Source organism: Taeniopygia guttata, chromosome 27 (genome assembly GCF_048771995.1).
Source record: "Taeniopygia guttata chromosome 27, bTaeGut7.mat, whole genome shotgun sequence".
Classification (NCBI taxonomy): domain Eukaryota; kingdom Metazoa; phylum Chordata; class Aves; order Passeriformes; family Estrildidae; genus Taeniopygia; species Taeniopygia guttata.
Window position 1 is genome coordinate 5265777 of NC_133052.1, and position 25664 is coordinate 5291440.

At 56.2% G+C, this 25664-nt stretch overlaps 1 protein-coding gene and 1 non-coding gene across 6 annotated transcripts in view; one reads left to right on the forward strand and one right to left on the reverse strand.

Annotated features, from left to right (window-relative positions):
- Positions 1-25664, forward strand: part of ASIC2 (acid sensing ion channel subunit 2) — a 417185-nt gene that overhangs the window by 320622 nt on the left and 70899 nt on the right. Inside the window, exon 1 of one of the 4 annotated variants that reach the window (XM_072919150.1) lies at positions 15665-16720. The exons of the other annotated variants lie outside the window; for them this stretch is intronic. Within the exon in view, the coding sequence (XP_072775251.1) occupies positions 16181-16720 (540 nt within the window). The 5' untranslated portion in view covers positions 15665-16180. Of the gene's footprint in view, positions 1-15664; positions 16721-25664 lie in introns of those variants that run through there. 4 annotated transcript variants of the gene reach the window in all.
- On the reverse strand, positions 11317-15465 carry LOC115490751 (uncharacterized). 2 transcript variants are annotated; one of them, XR_005982635.2, is made up of 3 exons: positions 14937-15465; positions 13883-14543; positions 11317-11331 (listed from the first exon to the last, which is right to left on the reverse strand). It is a non-coding gene; the product is annotated as an uncharacterized protein (transcript). The 2 variants fall into 2 exon arrangements; XR_012052102.1 differs by having other exon boundaries at positions 14319-14543; positions 14937-15459.

The following is a 25664-nucleotide window of genomic DNA, read 5'->3' on the forward strand; positions in this document are numbered from 1 at the left end:
GCACTGCTGGAGCAGGATTTGGGATGGCTCCTGAAACTCCCTGCTGGATTTTAGCTTAGCAGACACAGCCCAGGGGCTTTGTGTGGCTGGATTTACCCAGTAATGTCAGATTTTGGTCAATCCAGGCAGAATTAAACTCACCCCACCCCAGAACCCCTATCCCACCCCATCCCGTCCCTGAGCTCTTCTCCTGGGCCAGGCTGGGATGAGATGTTGGCTCCTGGAAGCCCAGGAGTGTCTGGTCCCCCATCCAGGTGTGCCTGCTCTCACCTTCACCTCCTTAGCCCAAATCCTGACAGAGGGACCCCCCCAGACATCCCCCACCCCAAAGGCCCTGCAGGCCCTGCCATTGGAAAACCCTCCTGAAACACAGAATTTCCACAGTCAAAGTGAGATTTGGCAATGAAATTCCAGCCCCTGCCAACTGAGGATGTTTGGATTCAGCTTTTCCACTAAAAATGTCATTTATCCAACTGAAGTGGCGGTAGGGAAGGGCTGGAGCTGACAGCTCCCCCTCCCCAGCAGCTGCTGCAGGGAGAGCAGAGGCAGCTCTGCGGCTCACAGGTGCTTCAGTGCCCCATTCCCCATTTCCAGAGCAGAAAGTTCCAGCTGAAGGATGGAATTTTATCTGTTCTATTCCATTTAAATGAACTCAGTGACTGCTCAGGAAGGAAACAAGATAAAATCTCAAAATGGAAACCAAACACTGCAATACCATCAAAATGTGGGGTTAGGGTTGGTGGGAGCTGAGCTGGGTTTTGGGCTCAGTTTTATCTAAAACAATTCAGATTGGATGAACTTTAGCAAATACCAGCAGCCTGGGGATGCCACAGGTGACAAACCAGGCGAAAGAACTCCCCCTGGCCCAGAGCTTCAGCTGTGCCTGAGCTCCCCTGGCCCTCCCTGTCCTGTCAGGGTAGTCCCAGGGCCACCTTCCCACCCCCAGATCTCCAAATACCTGCTTTGGCACAGGTTCCAGCCTGGGTGATTGATGTTTGCTAATGAAATTGATTTATCAGTTACTACAGGATTTAATTCTGTTCCAAGGACTGACTCTCAGGGGTTTGCTGCTCCCTCCCAGGTGCCTGAGCTGGACCCTCCCCTCACTCCTTTAGAAAAGCCAGGAGAGCTGAACTTTTGAAGGAGGTTAAGGTTTCAAAGGCAGTCCTGAGCTGTGGTTGCTGTCTCCTGACAGTCTGCAGAGATTGCTCAGACACTCCTCAGTAGCCCCTGGGTTGGTGGGGGCTGTCTGAGGCCGTTCCCCCATCCCTGCACCCCCAGGTGCCACCCCAGGAGAGCCCAGCCGCCTTTGCTGGGCTTTGGGAGCAGTTCCTGCTCTCTGTAAACAATTCCCTGCTAATTCTGCCCAGCTGGGCCTCTTTCTGCAGTCCTGGGGATGAAGGGTGGGGAGTAAATCCTGCTTTTAATAAGGCCCAGAAATGCTGAATTCAAGCACTGAGCTCTGAACCAAAGCAACCTCCATGGAGCTGAGCTGGGGGATTTGGGATGGAGCTCAGGGAAAGGTCCTTCCCCCAGAGGTGCTGGCACTGCCCAGGCTCCCCAGGGAATGGGCACAGCCCCAAGGCTGCCAGAGCTCCAGGAGGGTTTGGACAGCGCTGCCAGGGGTGCCCAGGGTGGGATTGTTGGGTGTAATAAATGAAAATTTGTCCAGCCAAATTAATAAATAATTAATTTATTTTGCAATCAAATTCTATCTAGCCAGCCACGAGGAAAGAACAGAGCTGAGCCTGGGGTCGGCCCTGGGTGTGCAACAAGGAGTCAGCCTCAGCAGAGGTTTTCCTCCATGCCCACACACCTCCATCCTGGCACAAGCGGCTTTTATAGGGAAAATTCCACCTGAGGCCAAGATTTCTGCAATCAGTCTTTTCTTCTATTCAGAGTCCATATGTTAATAAGATTTTCTTTTTTGGTGATGAAGAAGAACAATTCAGTGTCAGGAGTTGTTGAATCCCTTGATGAAATTTACGGAACGCTGCATTCACATGGATCTGCCCCAGGATTTCCATGAGATCCATCTCGAGTCCTTCATGAGATGATCTCTTGGGTGTCCCCGTATCTCTCCAGCCATGGCCCATCTCCTGGCCCAGCCACATCCTTTTACTTGTAAATTGGGTTTTAATATACACCAGGTTTGGCCTGTGAAGGGGGGAGTCCTAATACAAACGTGTGTACTCCAACAAATATTCAATATCACATGTATCATATTAGAAATGGCACTAATTATATCTACTACAATAACATTGGGGGTCTGGGCAGGGTTGGATGTTCCTGGGGTGGCTTCTCCTGGTTGAACCACTCTGGGGTTCTGGTTCCTCCAGGCAGGCAGAGGCTGCTCAGCTCCCACCTTCCCTTCTCTTCCCAAGAGGGAGGGCTGAGCGTTGGGGTTGTTCAGCTTGGAGAACAGACCGGGGGTGACCTAACTGTGACCTTCCAGGACCTGAAGGGAATTTACAGGAAAGGTGGAGAGAGCATTTCCAAAGGATGGAGGGAAAGCACACAGGGATGGATCCCACTGCCGGAGGGCAGGGATGGATGGGAGATTGGGAAGCAATTGTTCCCCAGGAGGGTGGGGAGGGGCTGGGGTGGAATCCCAGAGCAGCTGTGGTGCCCCTGGATCCCCGGCAGTGCCCAGGGCCAGGCTGGACATTGGGGCTGGAGCAGCCTGGGACAGTGGAGGTGTCCCTGCCATGGCTGGGGGGGGATGAAACAGGTTTTAAACATCCCTTCCAACCCAGACCATTCTGGGATTTTGGGATCCCATATTGTTTAAAGGTTTAAAATGCCCATCCCGGGAGCAGGGAAATGCTGCTACCTCTGGAAGTGACCCAGGAGCCCAAAGCCTTGGGTGCTCCCTGGGCCCCAGGCACTGCTGGTGGTGGCTCTTAAACCCGACCCAGCCCCCAGCTGGGCTCTTAATCGAGTCCTAATTTCCCCCATTTCCATGGCTATCCCCCTTTCCCAGGACCCCGGTGGGTGCAGCAGGGAGGGAATCCCCGGAGCCTTTCCAAGGGGTGCAGTCCCTGCAGCCCTCCCCACCCAGCTCGGTGCCAAGGCAGCTCCAGTCTGTGCCAGTGCCACCCTGTCCCACGTGCTGCACTCAAACATCTCTCTCCAGTGATGAAATATTCAGATATTTGATCTTGGCCCTTCATTTCCTGTGCCAGAGCAGCCCCTGTCCCTCTGATCCAGGCTGGGATTCCCCTGGAAGTGGCTGGAATGCAAATGGAGCTGTGCCTGGGGACACTGGCAGCTCTCTGTTTGAGATGTTGAACTGCAAATTCCGTGGGGTTAATGCTTATTTGTGGGGTTAAAGCTTATTTCTGAGTGGTGGCACACCTGCCCCAGTGCTGAGGGGCTCTATCCAACCACGGGCACACAGCAGCGCCGGGGCAGAGGCAATCCTGGATTCTGATCCTCCAAAGCACCAAAGCTGCTCCTGAGAGCATCCAGGGGCTGCTGCTGTGCCCGTGGGGTGTGGGGTGCCTCGGGGGTTCCTGCTCCGGGGGTCCCCAAGGGCTGGTCTGAAATCCCAGCCCCCTCCTGCCCCTGAGCTCTTGGGTCTCCACTGAGGATGGGATGGGAAAGGCCACAGGATCCCCCCAGTGCTCTGCATGGACAAGGCAAGGTGGAATTAGGAATTCCCCTCCTGGGGGGTCAGGAAAGCAGTGATGGGGAGCCCAGGCCATGCAGGGCCCTCAGCCATCCCTGCAGAGCCAGGGCCAGGGATTCTGAGAACCCAGAACGGTTTGGGCTGGAAGGGACCCTAAGGCCCATCCCATCCCACCCCTGTCATGGCAGGGACACCTTCCACTGTCCCAGGCTGCTCCAAGCCCCGTCCTGGGACACTTCCAGGGATTCCATCCCAGCCCCTTTCCACCCTCCCAGAGAGGAATCCATCCCAAATCCCAACAGGTGCAGCCTGTGGCACACAAACACACAGTGGGATCCCTCCCAGGTGTCCCCAAAACCCGGAGAAGCACAGGGGCCCTTCCCCAGGTGACACAAACCCATTCCAGGCTGGGAGTGGCTTCAAGGCAGGAGCTGCATTCCCAGCAGGGAAGTGATTCCCATCCCAGCTGCTCCCCCCGCCCATGCTGATTCCAGACCTAATGGGGAATTCCTCAGTTCAGAATTCCATTTAGGTTTCCCTACAAATCCTGGCAAAGCTCCAGACCTGTGCAGTCAAAATCAGGGATAATTTGGAATTATTTAAGCATCTGCCCTGTGGTTCACTGGGATCATCCCCTCCTGTCTTAGAGCTTTGGTTCCCTGGGAGAGCAGTTCCAGATGGAGAAATCCCCGTTTGTGCCCTGCTTGGCTCAGCCCAGATGGATTCCTCGGGGCTTTCACCTCTGCCAGAGCAGCCAAGGAGCCTCCAGCATTCCAGGGACTCTCCCAGCCCTGCAGCCCTGCACAGAGGGAGTTTTCCAGCAATGACACTTCTCTGTTTTGAAAGGTTCATCCCTGGAAAATGCCTAAAGCTGAACATTCACTGCCCGCCCTTCACGGGCTGTCTGTGATGCTGATCCAGCGCCTGTGTCCACCCCAGCAGTGGAGAAACCCCTGCTCCAGCCCTCACTGCTTTCCTCACTAACACACTCTGCTCAGACTCTTGCTTCACCAGCCTCAGCTGATTTATCTCTTCTGCTTTCCTTTCCCATTTCTGGGTGCGCCCCAGCTCTGGCTGTACTGGTTTGTACTGGGCAGAGGATGATCCCAGCACTGGCAATACTGGTGTCCAAACACACATTTTGCTGAGCAAGGAGCAGTACCAGGAAATCCCAGAAAAGTTCCTGGGAGCAGCAAAGGATGAACAGAGCAGGACTGGCTGCATCTCATCGAGGCCTTTCAGGACTCCAAGGGCTTAAAAAAACCATGGCAAAGTGACTTTTCCATGGGCAGAGACGGAAAGAAGAAGGTGGGGGTTGGGTTTAGATTGAAAGAGGGGAGATTTAGGTTGGATATTGGGAGGGAATTGCTCCCTGCGGGGGTGGGGAAGGGCTGGGATGGAATTCCCAGAGCAGCTGTGGCTGCCCCTTGGTCCCTGGAATGTCCCAGGCCAGGTTGGACACTGGGGCTTGGAGCAGCCTGGGGCAGTGGGAGGTGTCCCTGCCATGGCAGGGGTGGCTCTGGATCCTTAAAGCCCCTTCCCACCCAAACCAGGATCCCATGATTTGTACCCTAAGGAACTGCAAGGTCCCAAGGAATTGGCACTGATTTCCAGCCCCAAAGCTGCATAAGCCCTCATGGAGAACTATTGCAGCTGTCCCAGGAAAAGCTTTCTGGGCCACTTTCCCCTCAGCTTGGCTCCAAGATGAATTGGGAATTCTTCCTTCCATGTCCAAGGTCAGCAGCAGGTGTTGCCCTCATCCCCAGCAGCACTTCTGCACCCGGAGTGGCAGAGGGAAATAAATCAGAGCTCCTGATGGTTCCTCCTGTGCAATTATTCCAGGAACAGCTCCCCAGGCAGTCAGTGCACAATGGGATCTCAAAGAGAAAAGGAAACCCATTGTCATGGAACACACCCCAGGGAGGAGGGGATTGAGGGGATTTCAGTGTCCAGGTGGAAATGTCCCACACCAGTCCCTTCCCAGCTATCCCAGAGCTGTGGCAGACCCAGGGTGTCCCCACTCCAAGGGAAAAATGGGAAGGCAGGAGATGCTGCACAGATATTTGGGAGTAGCCACAGGGAAAATAAACCATCCTGCTTTCAGTGAGAGGATTGAGGGGAGTTCTGGAGCGTGATCCATGACCTGGCAGATTCCCAGCTCTGATTCCCACTTATCTGGAGCTTCCTGACTCCCATCAGTTCCTGGCACCAGGGAATTGATGGTGGCAAAGGGAAGGAGGAAGATGGGAATGTGTTCATTCACATATTTTACAGCTGGTACAGGAACATGGGGGGGCAAATCCTCCCTTCATTCCCAGATTTTACAGCAGGGCATGGGAATAAATCCTTCCTTAGAGCATTTTGTTCCCAAAAGTAAGGACTAAATTAAAAAAACAAAAACCAAAAACAAAACAAAACAAAACAAAAAAAAACCAACAAAAAAAATCACCAAACCAAACAAAACAAACAAACAAAAAAAACACATGGAGAAGTTGCTAAACCCCTCAAATTCCTGCAGGAGGGAACAGCCCAAAAAACAGGGAGCAGGAAGGGTTTGATGGGAGTATTTCCAGTCAAGCTTTCTCAATTCTCCAGGGAGCTTTTACACCTCCAGGGAAATTGTTTTAAAATATCAATTCCAGAGAGGAAATAGCCTTGGGAAGGGAAAACTCTTGGAGAAAATCATGGAGAATCATCCAGCCCATTACCCACAGCTCAGGGAAGCTCCATGTGCTCATCCAGCCACATCCAAGGGCTGGAAAAGGAGGAGAGGGGGGAGAGAGGAATTCTGAATATAAATGTATCAATATTTTGGGGGGAAATACAGAGAGGAAACAAAAGAGACCAGGAAATGTCATCCTTGTGCCTTTTACACCTGGAGCAAACCCCTTTTCCTCAGAGGGGGAAGAGGATGGATTCAAACATCCCCAGGAACACTCAGGATATTCCTTCAGGGAATGTCTCTCCAGGAAAACAAATCCTGACAAGATCTTTGTGCCAAGGCAGAGCCAGTCCCAACATCCCTCCTGGAAGGAGGAACCTCTTCCTGCTGCAGTTTTGTTCCTCCAGGGCTTTTTCCACCCAGGAGCTCCCTTCCTTTTGCCTTCTCATGGGATTCTGTTAAAGAAAGAAGCAGGGATTTGGAATAATAAAAAAAATTCCTTGTCAGCCATCAGAGGAGCCAAAGGCTGGAGAATACAGGGAAGCATTAAAGGAAAGGGTAAAAAAAGGCAGATTTGGGGGTGGTATTGGGAGGGAATTCCTCCCTGGGAGAGGGGGAAGGGTTATTCCCTTGGTGCCCCTGGAGCCCTGGCAGTGCCCAAGGCCAGGCTGGACAGGGCTTGGAGCAGCCTGGGACAGTGGGACGTGTCCCTGCCATGGCAGGGGGGGCTCTGGGTGGGCTTTAGGGTCCCTTCCCACCCAAACCATTCCATGATTCCATGAAAGTCCTGAAGACTGCAGTGGGAGAGGGAACAGCTCGCAGGGGCTGGGTCCTGGCAGGAGAGAGGCCAGGACTGACCTGAGCCAGGTCCTGAATGTTGTCCCAGCCTGGTCCTGGAATCCTGCTGCTGTACCTGGGGAAACTGAGGCACTCTCAGGGGTCATTTCCCATCTTTTCCCAGTGTCCTTTCCCTGTGTCCCAGGGCCGGGTCCAACAGGGATTGAGCAGAGCCCCCCCTGTGAGCCCAGGGGGCTTGGGGGTGATCCCAGTTCCCCCCAGGCTGGATGGACTGGGGATGGGAATGTCCTGCTGCTCCTCCAGCTGCCATCCCAGGCTCACTGGGGCTGGAAAAGGTCACCCAGCCCAACCTTGGACCAAATCTCACCATTCCCACTAAAAACTCATCCCTGCTTTTAACCTTGGGCCCTGGCTCTGGGTGCAGGGGATGGGAGCCAGGGATCCCCAGGGCTGCTCAGGAAGGGCAGCAGGGCCTTTGCCAGGGGCACCTGGAGGGTCACAGCAATCACCCAGGCTGGAAAAGCCCTGGGAGCCCACCCCAGGTGCCATCCTGATCCCTGGTTAGCAGGGAACGGCCTGTGCAGGGAATTCTGGCCAGACACAAACTCAGACAATTCCCTGGCTGTGCCTGCTCAGCCCCTGCTCTCCTCCCTGCACAGCTCCAGTGGCATTCCAAGGCTATTGAGAGCCAAATCCCGCTTCTCATCCCTGAAAAAACAGCCTGAAACTGCCCTGAAATCCAAGAAAACCCCAGATTTCCTCTGCTTGCAGCAGCAGCAGAATCCAGCCTGAAACATTCCAAGTTTCCTGGTGTTGTTTGTGGATTTTTATAAAAATCAATGTCATTTACAATTATATAACTGCAAAAAAGCAGCTGAAAAACTTCAGGATGGAGCTTCTATTTTATCCAACCTTTTCTCCATTAATCTTCCCACACAACTGCTGTCACCATTAGGCTGCCAAAGGAAAATTCTTTGGATCCTTTCAGTTTGGCAGCTCCGCAGGTGGCACTTACCTGCCTCTGCTTCCAGCCTGTCCCGCTTCCCCGGATCCCTGTGGATCCCCCTGGCCTGAGGTGACAGGGTATCAGCAGGACAGACCTTCAGCACCCACCCCGTGGCCTCCAACCCTGGAAATCCACAGCAAGGAGGTCAAAATTCCCAAATTCTCTCACAGCTGCCACTGGTGTGTGGGGAGTGTGCAGCCAGCTGGGATTCCCACCCTGGGAATTGCCTGCATGAGCCCTGCTGGAATCGCTGGCAGCATTCCCACAGAATCTGCAAGGAACTGGAGCAGCTTTGGGGCTGTCAGATTTGATCCTTTGAAGGGATTTTTGACAGGAATTGAAGGGTTTTTTTGATGGAGAGGGGGAGGTTTTGCCGTGAGCAGAAAGGGGCTGCTTCCCTCGGGAGGAGCACTGAATTCTCCCCCATTTCTGCCGAGTCCACAGGGAGCAGGGTCACGTCAGGACTGTTTGTGCCTCCAGCCTCATCCCCCAGGTGCTGCAGGGATTTTTACAGTAATTGCATTTATTGATTTCCTCCAAGGTGACCCCAGTGCCCGGCTGGAGCTGCAGAGCGGAGCAGGGATGAGCTGGGACAGGAACGTGGCACGGGGACCTTCCCAAAGCCTGGGCCCCTCCTGTCCCCAAAGCCCCCAGCTCTGGGTGTCACTCTGGAGCCATCTCCATCCCTGCTGCCCCAGCCCTGGCCGGTCCCAGCCCAGGCTGGGTGGGTTGGAGCAGCCTGGGACAGTGGGAGGTGTCCCCAGGCTGGGAGCAGGATGGGCTCTAAGGTCCCTCCCAACCCAAACCATTCCAGGGTTCCATCATTCCCCACACGGGGCCAATTCCTCCAACCCCTAAATGGGAATTTTTGCAGCAGCAAATTTCCCTGCAATTCCTGTGCCACAAATCCAAGGGTTTGGGAATGGGGAGGTTTCAGTGGCAGCTCTGGGGGCTGACCCAGGGACCACTCCAGGGCTGTTCAATCCCAAAAATTCCAGCCCAAACTTCCAAGGTTCGGGCTCCAGACTGGCCCAGGAGTTCTGTATTCGTTTTCCAGCAGATTCAGGGAACAAAGGAACTTCCCAACGTGGTCCTGGTGCTGTGGCATCAGAGGCTGATGTGGAGGTGACCCTTCCCTTTTATCCTTCAGGATCTGAAACCTCATTTTGCCACTTCCCTGCTGCTGCCATAAGACCAGGGATGTGGCAGCCTCTTGGATTGGAAACGCCTCCAGGTTTGAGGAGAAAGGGCTTTTCCCCTTTTCCCACCTTGCTGCCAAGAGAGCCTTCAAATTCCTTGGAATGACAAGGAACAAACCTTAACTAAGGAATTGCTCCCTGAGCTTGGTTTGAAAGCCAAACTCCCTGAAAGAGAGGATTTTCCATCCTCTCCAGCATCCAAACACGGAGCAGTTTTCCTCTGGGTTTGCCCAGTCCAGTGAATTTCATGGGTGGAAAAAGGGTTCAGGAAGGGGGGAATCAGCAGGGAATTGTTTCTCCAGGCACAGGGTGGGACATGGAACATCCAGCACGGCCCTCCCAGGTGTCCCAGGGTGACCCACGGGCTGCTGTGCTGGCCCTGTCCCCTGGGAAGCTCCAACCTCCTCTGCTCCAGCTGCTGTTCCTCTTGGGAATGGGAGCTTTGGGTCAGGGGGGCTGCAGAGGAGCCTCCAGCCCCCTCCAGCCTTATTCCCATGGGCTATCCAAATCATCCCCCCACGAGAGGGAGGCTGGGAATTCCCTCCCACATTTCCCACTGTCACATCTCACTGCCACATCCAGAGGTGATGTCCAATCCTAAATAAATGTGTAGGTCATGCTCAGCCCTAAATGAAGGTGCAGGAGGCGCCTAAATCCCAAAGGAAACTGTAGGTGATGCCTAATCCCAAATAGAAGTGTAGGTGATGCCTAATCCTAAATTAGGTGATGCCCAATCCCATATAAAGGTGCAGGGGGTGCCCAATCCCATACGGATCAGCTCCCACCCACACCTCAGGACCAAAGCCTTGAACAAGCCAGCTCTGAACAGTAAAATGAGCTCAGGAAGTTCTTCCTTCCCAAGATTCCTTTTGAATTAAAGCAGAACATCTCCAGTGTGCCAGCCACGGAGCAGGAAAAGCCTTGGGGTGTGGCTGAACTCCCAAGGGAAGCAGGAGAGCATCGCCCCTCCCTGCAGCCCCTCAGCAGCCAAAACAGGAGCTCCCCCAGCCAGGAGCTGCCAGCAAATCCCAGCCCTTCAGGAATTGGGGAAAAAGGAAAATAAATAGGAACAGAAAAACCCCAGGCTCTGAAGTTAAGAGGTTCAGGGAAAAAAAATGGAATAATCTGTGTGTCTGAGAGGCAGAAAACATAATATTCAATATTCAATATTCAATACTCAAATCCTCTTTGTGCTCCTGAAGATGGATTCATTTCCCAGCCTCTGGATGGATCCCCCTTCCCTGCACATTTCAGGGCTCCTTCCAAAGCTGTTCTTTTCCCTTTTCCCCTCGGGCTGCCTGGATCCAGGATCATTCCAGCAGGGCCAGGGAAGGGGAGAGGTGTCCCAAAAGCTCAGGGATGGGGCACCAAGCACCTCACCTGGCTGTGTCCCTTCAGTGTCCCAGGGATGGAGGGACAGGACACAGGGAATGGCAGGGCTGGATGGGAGATTGGGAAGGAATTCCTCCCTGGCAGGGTGGGCAGGGGCTGGGATGGAATTCCCAGAGCAGCTGTGGTGCCCCTGGAGCCCTGGCAGTGCCCAGGGCCAGGCTGGACAGGGCTGGAGCAGCCTGGGACAGGGGGAGGTGTCCCTGCCATGGCACTGGAGGGGATTTAAGATCCTAAACCAACCCAAACCATTCCATGACTTGTTTTAACCTCTGGACAGAGTTTTGGGGCCCCAGGGATGGGGAGAGGCTCCTGGCCAGCCCTGGGGCCACCAAAATCCACAGAGAGCACTGGGGCAGAGCTGGCCTGGGCCCGGTTCCAGGGAATTGGCAGGTCCAGGGTGCCCCATTCCTGATGGCAAAAAAAGAATTTGAAAGGAAGAGGCCCAAGAACTTCGCTGTTTAATTTGCTCCAAAGAATTCCTGTTCAATCCATCCTTCCCAAATCCAGAGGTGTTTTCATTTGTTTCATTTCTTCCCCTCACTTCTTAGGCAGTGAAATGGAAAATGGGGGGGGAAAGGGGGAGATAATTGGGAGGATGCCAGCTGCAAGCTTAAAATAGATCCAAATCCTTCCTCTTCCCTACCTGCAGAAGGAAAAGAAGGGGATATTTAAATATCTATCTCTATAAACACATTTATTTATGGATTAGCCTTTTATTCCTTTAAGGAAGGCCAGGAATAATGGCTCTGCCAGAAAATGCCAATTAAAGCAGACCCCGCTAATTAAAGGCCATGTGACAGCCCTGTCACGTGTGGCACAGGACAGGACCTCCTTCCCACAGCTGATTCCCAAATTCAGCTCCTGGATCAGCCACATGTCCCCTCCAAAAGCTGGGAGGAAGGGGGATTAAACCCTTTGGGATGTGCAGGGATGGGGACCCCCCATGGGTGGGGTCTCTGCAGCCCAGCCAAGATCTGCTCCTGAAATCTTCCCAACTGATCCTTCTGTGCACGCCTGGAAAATCCCACCTCATCTCCCCTCCCCACGTGGGATTCCCAGGGTAATTCCCACAGGAGCAGCCACACCTCAGCTCACTTGGCATTTGTTTGATCTCTGCCAGGTTTTCTCCTTTAAATACACACAAGGCCCTGGAAATGAGACATCCAAAGTCTCTCTATTTTATTTTGTTGTTGTTGATGTTTTGGAGCAGGGTTGTGAAATCCAAACGTTTTTACTCCTCTGGTGCTGCAGGGGTGAAGCAGCAGACACAGAAATCCTGGCATTATTTATGTGCTCCCAATATTTTAGTATGGATGGAAGATTTCACCTCCCCGAATTCAAACAAACAGCCCCAAACCTCTGCAGACCTCAAAATTCCCTCAATTCCTTGGGAGAATTTCCCAGCTGGAAGCCCAAGCATTTATTTCATTTATTTGCATGAAAAATGAAACAAAGCCAAGGGAAACAAGAATAGCCCCCTTTGGATGTTTCTGGGGGCTCCCACAGCTCTGCTGCCCCAGGTCGCTCTGGGTGGGGCTGTGACATTCTCTGGGATCTGAGGCAGCAGGGCTGGAATTAGGGCCGAGTGGTGGCTTCCATGGAAACCCCAATTTCCAAATGTTCTGTGCCTTTCTGGTTCCATGGTGGTTCCAGCAGGAATTGTTTCTGCAGGGCTTGGCCAGAGCAGGGAATTTTTCTGGAAGGTTTGGGGCTTGCAGAACACATTTAAGGCTCATTTTGCCCCGACACCCTGGGCTGTGGGGTCACACATGTCCTGGGAGGGGCTGTGGGGTCATACCCATCCCCAGGGACTCCTTGGGTCCCAAAGCCCGGCCCAGCCCAGGCAGGGCTCTGTGGGATGGGCACATCCAGCTGTGCCCAGCTGTGCCCAGTGGTGCCAGGCTCTGCTCCTGCCCCTGGAGATGTTTCTGTGCTGGAAAAGGAATCCCATTCCCAACCCAAGGGGACCTGAGCTCCCTGCCTGGGGACAAGGGGCCTTTCAGTGTCTGCCCCTTGTTCTCCTGAGAGCTAAAAATCCATCCTCACCTTTGCATTCCAGGGGCTCTGGGAGCACACAGCCCAGCTTAGGAAGGTTGATCAGGGAATCCTGGAATGGTTGGGGTTGGGAGGGACCTTAAAGTCCATCCAGTTCCAAACCCTGGGACACCTCCCACTGTCCCAGGCTGCTCCAAGCCCTGTCCAGCCTGGCCTGGGACACTGCCAGGGCTCCAGGGGCAGCCACAGCTCTGCAGGAATTCTATTCCAGGGCCTCCCCACCCTCCCAGGGAGGAGTTGTTTCCCAAAATCCAAGGCCCATCCTGCCCCATTTGACCCCAGCCCTGTAATTTCTCCCCTGCTTCTGATCCCTAAAAGCTCAGCAGAGCAGAGGATGTCCCAGAGCTCCTCCAATCTATCCAGCAGGGATAAACCTGCTGCCCCCTCACCCAGCAGGACCACTCAGGAGAGAAGGGAATAAATCCCATCAATCCCTGATCAATCCCTGGGATGCTCCAGTGGACACGGGGGGAGCGTGGCCGGGGCAGGGGGCTCCAGTCACCCTGAGAGTCTGGAGAGGGGAGTTTGGAGTGGGATCCTCCCTCCCTTTGCTCCCTTCCAGGAAAATACCAATCCTGATACTAATATTAATACTAATACCACTACTAATACTGATATAACCCAACAGAACAAAGTTTTATGATTTTCTTTCCAGAGGATTTCAAGCTTTTCTTTAATCCTTTTTGTCTTCACCTAGGTCGATGTTTGAAGTGAAAATGAAATTTCAAAAGAAGCCAAATTTTTGTTTGGAACAACTTCCAAATAGTTGTCTTCCTGTCCCCTTTCAGGGGCACACAGGGGATGTTTTGGGGAGGGAATGGTGGAATTCCCCCACAATAATTCACTGAATTTGTCAAGTATCCCAAACTACAGAATCCCAAATCCATTCTCCTCCAAAGGAGAGAACTCACCCAGCTCAAAGGGTAATTTTCAAGTGAGTTGTTGGTTAATTAGCAATATTTCTGGATCAGCTCTATTATTTCTTATTTGACTTAATTAAGTCCAATCAGCTTTTAAGCTGCTGTGGCTGCCTGAGGAATTACCCAGGGCTCGGATGCAGGGAAGGAGCTGCTTTCCCAAATCACTGAAAACACGGAGAGAATTTCCAAAGGCTCGGGCAATGTCCCACCCGGTGATACCTTGGAATTTCATCGTCAGGTTTGGGTTGGCTTTGACTTTGGTTTTCATGGGGAACCTTTTGGATTCCAGGTCCAGTTGGCCTTGGCCATCCCACTGCCCTTTGCCATCAGTCATTGCCAGCTAATTACAAAAAATTGCTTCCCTGTAATAAATCAGATACAAGTGGATCATTTGGAGTAGATTCAAGGAAAAAGCCACTTCCCATGCAAACCTACTGCACTTTCCTTCACAAACCCCTTTTGCCAGGCTGCTCCTGCCCCCGCCAAAAAGAAAAAAAAGAGTGAAAAACCTTTTGGAGAAGAGAGAGCTGAAAGCGAGGTCAGTGCAGGGCTGGGCTGGGCTTTCCCCACACACCCGGAGGATGTTTATAGTCGGGCACCTTTTATTTCCCTGGGTTTGTGGCAATAAATCGTGGCTAAAGCAGCCCCGGCCCACCTGGTGGGGAAGCACTCGGGATGCTGATTATCCTGAGAGGGAGCCAAGGGGAAAAACTCCCACTGCTTTCAACAGGCGGCAGGGAAAAACGAGTCGGGATCCAGGCAGCAGAGGCTCGCTGGAGCTGCCAGAGATGCCGCTGGAATGGATCGGGAGCTGCCGGCCTCTTCCCACTCTGTTCCGAAAGGTCACGGCCGGGGCTGGGCTGTTGGGAAGGATTTGCTGCTAAAAAAAAAAAAGGGAAATTTTTTTTCACGGCCACGAGCTCGGGAAAAACCACCTGAGATATCCGAGGGCATCTAGCTGAGCTCACGCAATGTTTGCGCTGCTGCCACCGCCTCAGCCCTGCTCAGCCTCCCGCTCCCGTTCCCCCCGGGTCTCCGCACAGGGAGCGGATTTTGGGCCGGCTGCTGCCCCCCAAACCGGGGCTGCTGCACGTTCGCAGCTTTGCCACAATAAAAAAAGCAGCTCGCCGGGAGAGGCTGGCGAGAGCCAGGCTGTAACGACTCCATCTATCGGGTAAAAATATACGGCTCCAAATGCACAGGGAAAATTAATTCCGAGGGAAAAAAAAAAATCACATATCAGAGGGGATTCGGAGCAGTTACCGGCACTTACAGCTTAATTGGACACAATTAGAGGAATGTTTCTCGGTTCTGTTTGAAAGCAAAATGAAGGTAACGGCAGCCGCTTGCAGAGATCCGAGCTCAGCAATCCCGAGGAGATGCCAATCCACATCCCGAGTTATTCCCGTCGCACAGGCTGTTAAGGGAAAGGGGCTTTTTCGGTGTCCGATCGGGGAAGGAGGAGCCCCTGACCCCGGAGGGCTCCGCGGGCTCGGGGTGAGGGGCAGCGAGGGGCGGGGGCGATGCTTCCCGGAACGCGTTTCTCCCTTTCCCATTCGTTCCATGGAGCCGAGGCGCGGGGAGCAGCTTCGCCACGGAGAGCAGAGCCCGGAGCCCCCTCCGAAAGCATCCCCCCCTCCCCAGAGAGCAGCGGCCACACGGAGCCCGCCGCAAGCCTCCCCTCCCTTAGCCCCGGCTTTTCTTGATATTATGTTCTCCCCCGGGGCTGCTGAACAGCAGAAAAACAAACTCCTGCCGGAGGAGGGAGGAGGCAGCGGGGGGGCCGGGGCCGGCGGCAGCCGGGGGATAACGGGGGGCGGAGGAGGAGGAGGAGGAGAAGGAGGAGGAGGAGGAGCGGGGGGCTACTCCGGGAAAGCGGCAGCGCGATCGGCGCCCGGCATCGCTCCCTCCGCCTCCCGAGCGCCGAGCGGCCGGGACCGGCGCCTCGGGAAGCTTCGTCCCGCTCTTCCTCCTCCTCCTCCTCCTCAGCCTCCTGCTGCTGCCGCCGCCGCTCGCTGCCCGCGGCCGGGGCGCGCCCGGCGGAGCGCTCGGCGATGGCAGCGCGGGGCGGGCGCGGCGCGGGCCGGGCGGGCGCGGGCCGGGGGTAGCGCGGGGGTCCCGCAGCGCTCTCCCCACCGGGGTCCCGGGGTCCGCGGGCTCGGAGCCCGGGAGGGTCGCGGCGGGGCTCGGTCGGTGTCGGTGTCGGGCGGGGCGCGGTAGCGCGGGATGTGAGCGGCGCGGGCGGGCAGGGACAGGGGCAGCGACAGGCACGGGGGCGGGCGGCGCCGGTGGCCCCGGTGGCCCCGGGCCCGGCATGCCGCGCTGCCGGAACTGCCGCCCGCCGCGCAGCTCGGGGCCGCGGGCCGCCCGCGGGCGCTGCCCCCGCCGCTCGGGGCCGCAGCCGGCGGGGGGCCCGGGGATGGCGCGGCGCTGCTCGCCCTGAGCCCGGCCCGCAGCAGGACGAGCGGCGGCGGCGGGAGGAGGAGGAGGAGGAGGAGGAGGAGGAGGGGAGCGCCCATGGCGCGGGGGCGCCGGGCGCCGGCGCTGCGCACTCGGCTGCACGGGCTGCGCCTCATGTGCTCGGCGCGGGCGGCGCCGGCGCGCCGGGCGCTCTGGGTGCTCGCCTTCTGCACGGCGCTGGGGCTGCTGCTGGCCTGGTCCTCCGACCGCCTGCTGCACTGGCTCGCCTTCCCCTCGCACACCCGCGTGCGCACCGAGTGGAGCCGCCAGCTGCCCTTCCCCGCCGTCACGCTGTGCAACAACAACCCGCTGCGCTTCCCTCGCCTCTCCAAGGGCGACCTGTACTACGCGGGGCACTGGCTGGGGCTGCTGCTGCCCAACCGCACCGCGCGGCCGCTGCTCACCGAGCTGCTGCGCGCCGACGAGGCGCGGCTGCGCTGGTTCGCCAAACTGGCCGATTTCCGCCTCTTTCTGCCGCCCCGCCACTACGAGGGCATCAGCGCCGACTTCATGGACCGCCTGGGCCACCAGCTGGAGGACATGCTGCTGTCCTGCAAGTACCGCGGCGAGCTCTGCGGCCCGCACAACTTCTCCGCGGTGAGTGCGCGCCGGGAGCCCCGGCTGCCCTCGGTCCTCTCCGGGACCCTTTGGGTCGTGTCGGTTCTGGTCCGTCTTCCCGGTTCGAGTCGGTCCTATAGACCCCCGGGTCGTGTCGGTTCTGTTCCCTCTCGGTCCGAGAGGGTCCTGGTCCCCTGGATCCCCTGTTGGCCCCGGTCCCTGTCCCCCGTTCGTGTCGGTCCAAGGGCACCCCTGGCTGCTGTCGGTTTAAGGGACTCCTGGTTGGTGTCGGTTCCGGTCCGTGTCCCGCTCCGCGCTCCGCTCCCGGCCCCGCCGCTCGCTGCGCGTTTGCCCGCGGTGCCCGGAACGCTTCGGGGTCGCAGCGATCCCGGAGGGTGCCGCAGGTCCCGGTGTGTCCGGCAGGTCCCGGTGTGTCCGGCAGGTTCCGGTGGGTCCCGGTGTGTCCGGTGGGTCCCGGTGTGTCCGGCAGGTTCCGGTGGGTCCCGGTGTGTCCGGCAGGTTCCGGTGGGTCCGGCGGGTCCCGGTGTGTCCGGCAGGTTCCGGCGAGTCCCGGTGTGTCCGGCAGGTTCCGGTGGGTCCCGGTGTATCCGGGAGGGTCCTGTGGGTCCCGGTGTGTCCGGCAGGTTCCGGTGGGTGCCGGTGTGTCCGGCAGGTTCCGGCAGGTCCTGGTGTGTCCGGGAGGGTCCGGTGTGTCCCGGTGTGTCCGGCAGGTCCCGCATGGCCGGGCAGGTTCCGGAGGGTCCGGCAGTCCCGCATGGCCGGGCAGGGTCCCCCCGGCCCGAGAACCCCTCGGGAGCTCCCTGCGGGTCGCTGCCCACCGAGAGCTTGCTTTCCCTCTCGCTGTTTTTGCACCGGCTCCAAGTGATGCTCTCTGGTATGGGGATGACCGTCTGGCGTGTGAAGGGCTGGCTGCTGCCTTGGGTGTTAATCAGAAATAATTAAATTAATGTTGCACCGTCCCCGCCGCTGCCTTCCCACGTTCCGCGGTGCCCCCAGCGCAGTCGCACCCCGATTTTTCCCGTGTCCGAGCCGAGGTCCCCCCGGTGTGCCGTGGCTGCAGCGCGGTCCGGCCCGGCCCGGCCCGGTCCATCCCGCCGGGCTCCTCTGTGCCCGGTCCCCTTCGGCTCCCCGCGCAACCCCGGGAGTCCCTGGAGCTGCTCCTCTGGGGTTGTGCACCCTGGAGCGCTTTGGGATGCGGAGCTTTGCTGAGCAGAGCTGATCCGAAAGGTGTTCCAGCCCTGATTAACCAGCGGGGTTTGGGATCAACCCCAAAACTCGGGGCAGGGCTTTACAAAGCGCTGGGAGTGGGATCCCCGCTTGGGAAGGTCCCGGTGGGACTGTTGGAGCTCTGATGTGTTGGGAGCAGACTCCGGCTGAGAGATGGAGCCAGACCAGATGGAGGATCACCGGCAGCGGCGGGATGTTGGTGCTGCTGGAACATTCCTCTAATCTCTGCGGGCAGCGCGGCCGTGGCTGAGCATCCTGCGGAGGGGTCAGTGGGTCTGCGGGACAGAGCGAGCTCTGCGTGGGAGCTGCGCCCGCCGGAGGAGCTGGATTCGGCTCTGCCTGGGATGCAGCCTGGAAATCCTGGAAATCAGGCGGAATTGTCCCTTTGGGCTTGTCACGGCAGGGAGGGAGGGATTGCCCCGGCGGTGCAGGAGCGGCACAGCCGGGAGAAATCATAAATAAAACGGGATTTGGGGCAGGCCCGTTCCAGCAGGACAACCCGGTGCCGTAGCACGAGGAAATTCGGGAATTACAGAGGAACGGGCAGTGGGCGCTGGGGAGGAGCTGCATTCCCCTCCCGGGTGCCAGGCTGGGATGTGCCGGTGCCAGGCGGGGCTGGCTGCGGCTCTCCCCGAGCCCCCCGTTGTCCCGGGCGGAATAAATCCTGGAGCACTGCTTAGCTGCACAGCCAGGGCTGCTCTGGGGCTGCTGCAGGACTTTCTCCGGGAGGAAATTGGGCATTCCCGGCTCTGGGGCTGCTGCAGGACTTTATCCTCCCGGAGAAACGGGAGGAAATTGGGCATTCCCGGCTCTGGGGCTGCTGCAGGACTTTCTCCGGGAGGAAATTGGGCATTCCCGGCTCTGGGGCTGCTGCAGGACTTTCTCCGGAGGAAATTGGGCATTCCCGGCTCTGGGGCTGCTGCAGGACTTTCTCCGGAGGAAATTGGGCATTCCCGGCTCTGCAGCTGCTGCCGGAGCCACCACGGTGCCTGCGGAGCGGGGTCTCCTCCAGCCATCCTGGAAAGGTCCCAGGAGCTGCTTCCCGAGGCTGGAGGGAGGAATCCGGGTGTGATCCCCGGGAGCTCCCAGCACTGAGGAGGTAGGGAAAGCATCCTTCCCATCCCAAAGGTGTGTGTGGCTCCAGGCTGGAGGGAGAGGGGGATCCGTGTGCCGGGAGCCAGCTGGCAGGTGAGGGGGTCAGGGCCACCTCCCTGTGTCCCGGCACATCCCTCCTGCCTGAAGGAGCAGGGCAGTGACCTCTGCCATGTCCTTGAGGGGAGGCTGAGGAGCTTCTCCACCTGGGAATGCCTGTGCAGAGGGGTGTTCCCTGGGAACAGCTTCCCGAGGGTCGGGAGTGTCCCCAGAGCTCAGGCCAGGGCACTGCCCTCCTGCCTGTGTCTGTGGGATGGAGGTGCCGCACCCGGGCTGGGCTCTGGGGTGCTTGGAGCTTCTGCTTCTCTCCCTGGATTCAGAGGGAGGACCCCAAGGAGAGGCAGGAAAATCCTGTGGTGAGAGCTGGGCACAGGTATGAGGCAGGATGTGTGAAAAGATAAGTGCAAATGGAATAAATGGGGGTGTAAAGAGAGTTTGGAAGGTTTTAGACATGCTCGGGTGCTCCAAGGGAGGTGAGGCTTTCCTGGGTAAAACCCCCAAAAGCCCAAAGCAGAGGGGATTTGAAGCAAAGGGGTCCTGGCTGAGATGTGGAGCAGAGCAAAGGGGCTGGGGGAGGCAGGTGCTCTCCTGTGAGTGCTTCCAGCTCAGCCCTGGAGCTCAGACAAGACATTCCCTGTCCTCCCAGCCCATCTCCCACAGGACATTCCCTCTCCTCCCAGCCCATCTCCCACAGGAGATACCCTCTCCTCCCAGCCCATCTCCCACAGGAGATTCCCTCTCCTCCCAGCCCATCTCCCACAGGAGATTCCTTCTCCTCCCAGCCCATCTCCCACAGGACATTCCCTCTCCTCCCAGCCCCTCCACACCGTGGGGGCAGAGGGTGTTGGGTTTTGTGGGTGACATGGGAAAGGAAGAGGACACTGGGGACTGAGCCCAGCAATCCCAACAGTGTGGGAAGTGTTGCTTTTACTCCTTAATAAATGGAAATATGGGATTGCATGGATCTTTGGAGCTCAGGGCTGCAGGTCTGGGATGATCCTGTTAGATTTATTCCATTTAGGAGGGCTCAGGTCTGGATTATTTCCTAGCCTGCTCCAGGAGGGATTTGTTGTCCCTGTCAATGTTTTCCAGAAGGATGAGGATTTGTTCATGGATCAGGTGGAGTCTCCTGTCCTCAGCCAATGTGTGGCTTTACTTTAGGCTGGACCTGAAGCTGGGCTCTTGGGGTGGTTATCCAGGAATCCTGGAATGGTTTGGGTTGGGAGGGACCTTAAAGCCCAGTTCCATGGGCAGGGACACCTTCCACCATCCCAGGTTGTTCCAATCCCCATCCAGCCTGGCCTTGGCCACTGCCAGGGATGGGCAAAACCATCCATGAATGCTTGGAGTTGCATAAACCCAACCTTCCCAAATGTCCACATGCTGGCTCCAAGGGAAGGAAGCACCCAGCAGCTCCTGTCCTTCAAAACTTCCCCAAATTCCAAATCCAGGTGCCAGACTGGGCAGCTCAGTGAGTGAGGACCTGCTTTCCCTGGAGTGGGCCTGTCTGGGAGGAGCTGAGGCTCAGCATTAAGTGGATGTTGCTCTGCTCTGCATTCTCGGGATTTGGGGTTGATTTATTCCTCTGAGCTCTTTGTCTCTGGAATATTTATCTTGATTGCCCTGTCCTGTGCTCATTGATTTCTTCCTTCTTAGGATTTTTCATCCTGAGAAATTAATGAGTGCATCCAGCATCCTGGGGTCTGTTCATGGTCTGAGGTTTAGGGTTAATGATCTCCTGATTTAATAACTCCCTAAATCAAATTGTCACCTGTGCCTCTGCCTGGGGAGCTGTGGGGACAGAGGGGTCGTGCTGGGAGGGGTGGCAGGGTTTGGTCCCATCCTTCACGAAATCTTGGATTTCTGGGGTGTTCCAAAGGCTCTGCAGTCAATACTTGCTCATGGTTTGATTTGCTCAGTTATTTTTTGTTAATCCATTTAATTTCTCCCCAGAGCAGGGACTTTATGGGGTGGCAGCTGCACAGAGACCTCAGTGCTACTTTTTAAAAATATTTCTGCGTGTTTGCCTAAAAATCTGATGAATATTGCTGACACATCCCTCAGATGGGGCTGTAATTGTGGCTTCCTCAGCAAAGAATCCCCTGTGTCCAGGGTGAAGCTCAGCCTTACCTCACTAAGTGACTGGGACATTTCAGCCCTGGGGTTGGTGTGAGGGCAGAAAGGAATTCTGTGCCACCAGCTTGAAACAGCTGCAAACACCTTAATTATCACCCACAATGAATTGCAGAGGAATTTCAGGATGTGGGGTTGTTTATTTGGGGATTTTCCTCACCCACCCACAAACTGTTTTATGCAATTCCCTTTTCCACCTTTATTCTCTCATTTTTATTTTAATTCTTTATTTTTGGCTTCACTTCCAAACAAAGCTGTGGCCTGGGGGTGGTGTTGCCTTTGGAAGGGGTGTGGGTGGTGTTTAGTGGTGCTGATGTGGGGCTGGAGCCGTGGATGTGCTCCCAAATCGTCCCAGTGCCACTTTAGGGACATGCCTGGGGCTGGTTGGATTCAGCCTGGGATCCCTGTGAAACCAAGGCCTGATCTCCCATCCCGAGGGAATCCTGCTGATTTTGGGTTCCTGGTGGCTGATTTTGGGTTCCTGGTGGCAGAATCCACGGAGGAATCCGGGGTGGGCAATGCCAAGTGCTGTCCCAGGCAGAGCTCTCTGTGAGGGATGGGCTGAAGGGTTTGAGGTGATTTCCTGTGGGTTTGGGGTCAGCTGGACCCCTGCACTGACCCCAGTTCCTGATCTCCCCCAGAGCTGGGTGCTGAGGGGGTTTGGACTTCTCTTGGGCTGGGGCTGAAAACAGGGATGAGTTTGGCACTGAACTGGTGGGTCCTGAGAGGAGCCAGAAGCTGTGGAAGGACAAAACCCAGGGGTTCCAGAGCTGCCCCTTCCTGCCAGAGCTGCAGGATTCCCAAAGGGATCCATGGATTAAGGAAAGCTGGGCAGCAGCAGGGCCTGGGCTGCTGAGGGCTTCTTTTCCCCCAGTGCCACCCCTGCCATGGCAGGGACACCTCCCACTGTCCCAGGAGCTCCCAGCCCTGTCCAGCCTGGCCTTGGGCACTGCCAGGGCTCCAGGGGCACCACAGCTGCTCTGGGCACCTGTGCCAGGGAACAATTCCCAATTCCCAATCTCCCATCCATCCCTGCCCTCTGGCAGTGGGAACCATTCCCTGGCTCCTGTCCCTCCATCCCTTGTCCCCAGTCCCTCTCCAGCTCTCCTGGAGCCCCTTTGGGCCCTGGCAGAGCTCTGAGCTCTCCCTGGAGCTTCTCCTCTCCAGGTGAGCACCCCCATCTCTCCAGCCTGGCTCCGAGGGGCTGCAGCCCTGGAGTGGCTCTGTGGCTCCAGCAGCTCCATCTCCTCAGGACTGAGTGATTTCCTGGGAGGTTCCCTCCAGACGTGGCCAGGAATGTCCCAGCGGCAGGAGGGGACCCTGGCCTCGCTGGCCTGGGGCAGGACAGAGCTGCTGGGGGTGTGTGGCTGTGCAGGGAGTCCGGGGTGCAAATCCCACGGATCTGGGGAGAACAGGGCTGGGCTGGGCTCCTTTGCATCCCACACTTGGTGTCCCGGTGCCTCTGGATCCAGGTGCAGATCCAGGTGCAGGCAGATGTTGGAATTCTGCACCCCTGGCGGTTTTACCAACTTCTGTGCAGCATTCCGGGGTGGGAACTCTCCTGGATTCACAGACTGTCCCAGGCTGGAAGGGATCCACAAGATTCCATGAATCCAACTCCTCACTTCACCGTGAATGGGGGAACTTTGATTTCTGGCAGGACAGGAAAAATACCACTTCCATGGGGAAAGGATTCAGCTGAGCCTGGCCACTTCTCCAGGAGATGCCCCCAGCTTTGGCCTGGGCTGGAGCACAGACCAAACCCCTTTTCTTGAGCAGGGATTTTTCTGGAGAGGAGGGATGGGAGTGTTTGGGAATTGAGGGATGGGATTGCTGGGAGAGGAGCATCCAACTGCAGGAAGAGGAGGGATTTCTAGCAGGACTTTGTTGTGGTTTTTTCTCTTATCCATCCATCCATCCATCCATCCATCCATCCATCCATCCATCCATCCATCCATCATCCATCCAGGGGATTCCAGGTGCTCGAGGTGCGATCATCACCATGGGTTTGTTTGAGTTGTGGAATAGGTTGCCAATAATTACTGCCCACCCTGAGCAGAATTAATGTAATTAAAGACACAGTTACAGTCCCCACCCACTCTGGGATGCTGCCAGGGCTTAATTAATGTTTGCAAATTGCTCCAGGATCTGCATGGGACCACCTCCCAACAGTGCCACCTTGGGCAGGGAATTCAGGAATTCCCTGTCATTCCTGGCAGGAAATGAGAGTGGGAATTCCTGGGATGGAGCTGCTGTGGGACAGTGGTGTGGGATGAGGAGGGAAATCCAGGGGTGCAGGGTGGGGATCAGTGGGATTTGGGCTCCCAGTGCCCCGGGAGCCTGAGGCTGCGGGGTTTGTTCCCTCTGCTGCAGTTCAGGGTAATTCCATTTGTCCTGAAATCCCGGGAGTTTGTTCCCACTGGAGCTTTTTCCCTTTTTGGCCATGTTTTCCCCATCCTGTCATTTATCCTGAATTCCATTGGAGGCTGTCCCCACTGGGAGCACTGATGGTGCCAGCAGGGCCTCGCAGCATCCCAGGCTGGCTCTGGAATCCATCCCTTTTCCCAGCAGGAGGGATAAAATCGACCCTGGGATGAGCCTTTTCTCCTGGGTTTGCTTTTCCCATCCTGGCTGCAGATTTTCCATGAGCTGGGATGGAGGGAAGCTGCTGGATTCTTGTCTGGGCCAGGAACTGGGTGGGAAAATCCTGCCTAAATCCCAGGCTTTACAAATGAAGCCTCAGCTCCCAAGGTGGGAATTGTCCCGCAAAACTTGCCCAGCCCAGTGTGCTCAGGGCATCCAGCAGGGCTGGTTGATGTTGGAATTCCCATTTTTCCTGCAATCCTGCTCCATGGCCCTTTCCAGCACTTCCAGCCTTCCCTGCTTCCCTTTCCCCAGCCCCTCTCAGGGAGCTCACCCATCCCTCCTGATGGGTGTGAGGGCTGTGCATTTCTCTCCTGCTAAAACCAGGGAATGCCCTTCCTCCAAACCCCTGGGATAACACAGCCCCTTCACTTCCCTCTGGGAGTTCTCATTCCCTCATTTTTTCCTTTCCCCCCTGTAATTTCAAGCAGTAGGAACAGGATTTTTTTTTTTTTTTCCACGGATTGTTCCACTCTTCCCAATTTTATCATTTCTTGCTGGAATAAAACAAATTCTAGGCAAACTTCCTCCCCAGACCCCTGGAGCTTGACATTTTTTCAATAATAAAGTTGGAATGTAAATGAGGAACTGGAGCTGTTCCCAATCCTAGGAGCACACTGCTGCCATCCCAATTCTCCTCTGCTTTATTAAATCAGGAAGAATGGCCCATTATAATCCAATTAACTGTGATTCTCAGGCAGGAATTCCTGGCTTCGGGGTGGGGGAAAAGTTGGATAAAATGATTGTAAAAAGCTTGGGATTGGGTGGTTTGGGATTTTTTTCCTTTTTCCCTTTAAAAAACCCTTCAGCAGCTGAAACCAGGGGAAAGTCATGGTGGGGAACTGGCTCCTGGCTTTGTAATAAATTTATGGAGTGACCCAAAGTGGCTCCTTGTGGGCATGGAGATCCTGCTGGGCTGGCAGCACATGCTCCTGACGGGAATGATCCCATCTTTCTCCTGGAATTCACAGCTCAGTGCTCCCAGCACTCGGGTGGAAGGGAAGGACAGAAGGATCAGTAACTTGTCCATGGAATTCTGTTCCTGCAGCTCCAAACAAACCTGGCACAGCTTGGAGGGATCGGGGGGGTGTGGGGGTGTGGAGGCAGGTGGGGAAATGAGGTCATGGAGTGGTTTGGGTTGGAAAGGACCCTGAAGGACCCTAAAGCCCCTCCAGTGCCACCCCAGCCATGGCAGGGACACCTCCACTGTCCCAGGCTGCTCCCAGCCCTGTCCAGCCTGGCCTTGGGCACTGCCAGGGCTCCAGGGGCACCACAGCTGCTCTGGGCACCCTGTGCCAGGGACTCCCTGCCCTCCCAGGGAGGAATTCCATCTCTCTCAGACCTTCTTGCTTTGTTAAATTTTGTAGCAATTCCCAAATGCCTCCAGAATGGTGGGAATGGGCTCTGCAGCCTGGCAGGCTCCCTGGAATACACCAACACAGTATTCCCACAGGTGTCTAGAACTTTAGAACGAATATTTTGGAATAGCAATGGATTTTCTGAGGGGGGGAAATTATCTTCCCGCTCTGGTTCCTTCCTGCCATGCCCGGGATAAGGGATGGGAAGGTCGGGAGCAGCTCCCTGTGCTGGAACAGCTGCTCCCAGCATTCCAGTTGAGCTTCCCAGCTTGTTCCCTGCTCCATCAGCATCTTCTGCCTTCCAAACTCAGCTGAATGCCCAAATTTCTTCCTTCAGGGAGTGCTGGAGCAGAAGGCACCGCCCTGCCCGAGTCATTCCCTGGGAAACAATCCTGAAAATCCCGACTGGAGGTGGCAGATCCTGGCGCTGTTCCCACAGTCCCAGCTTC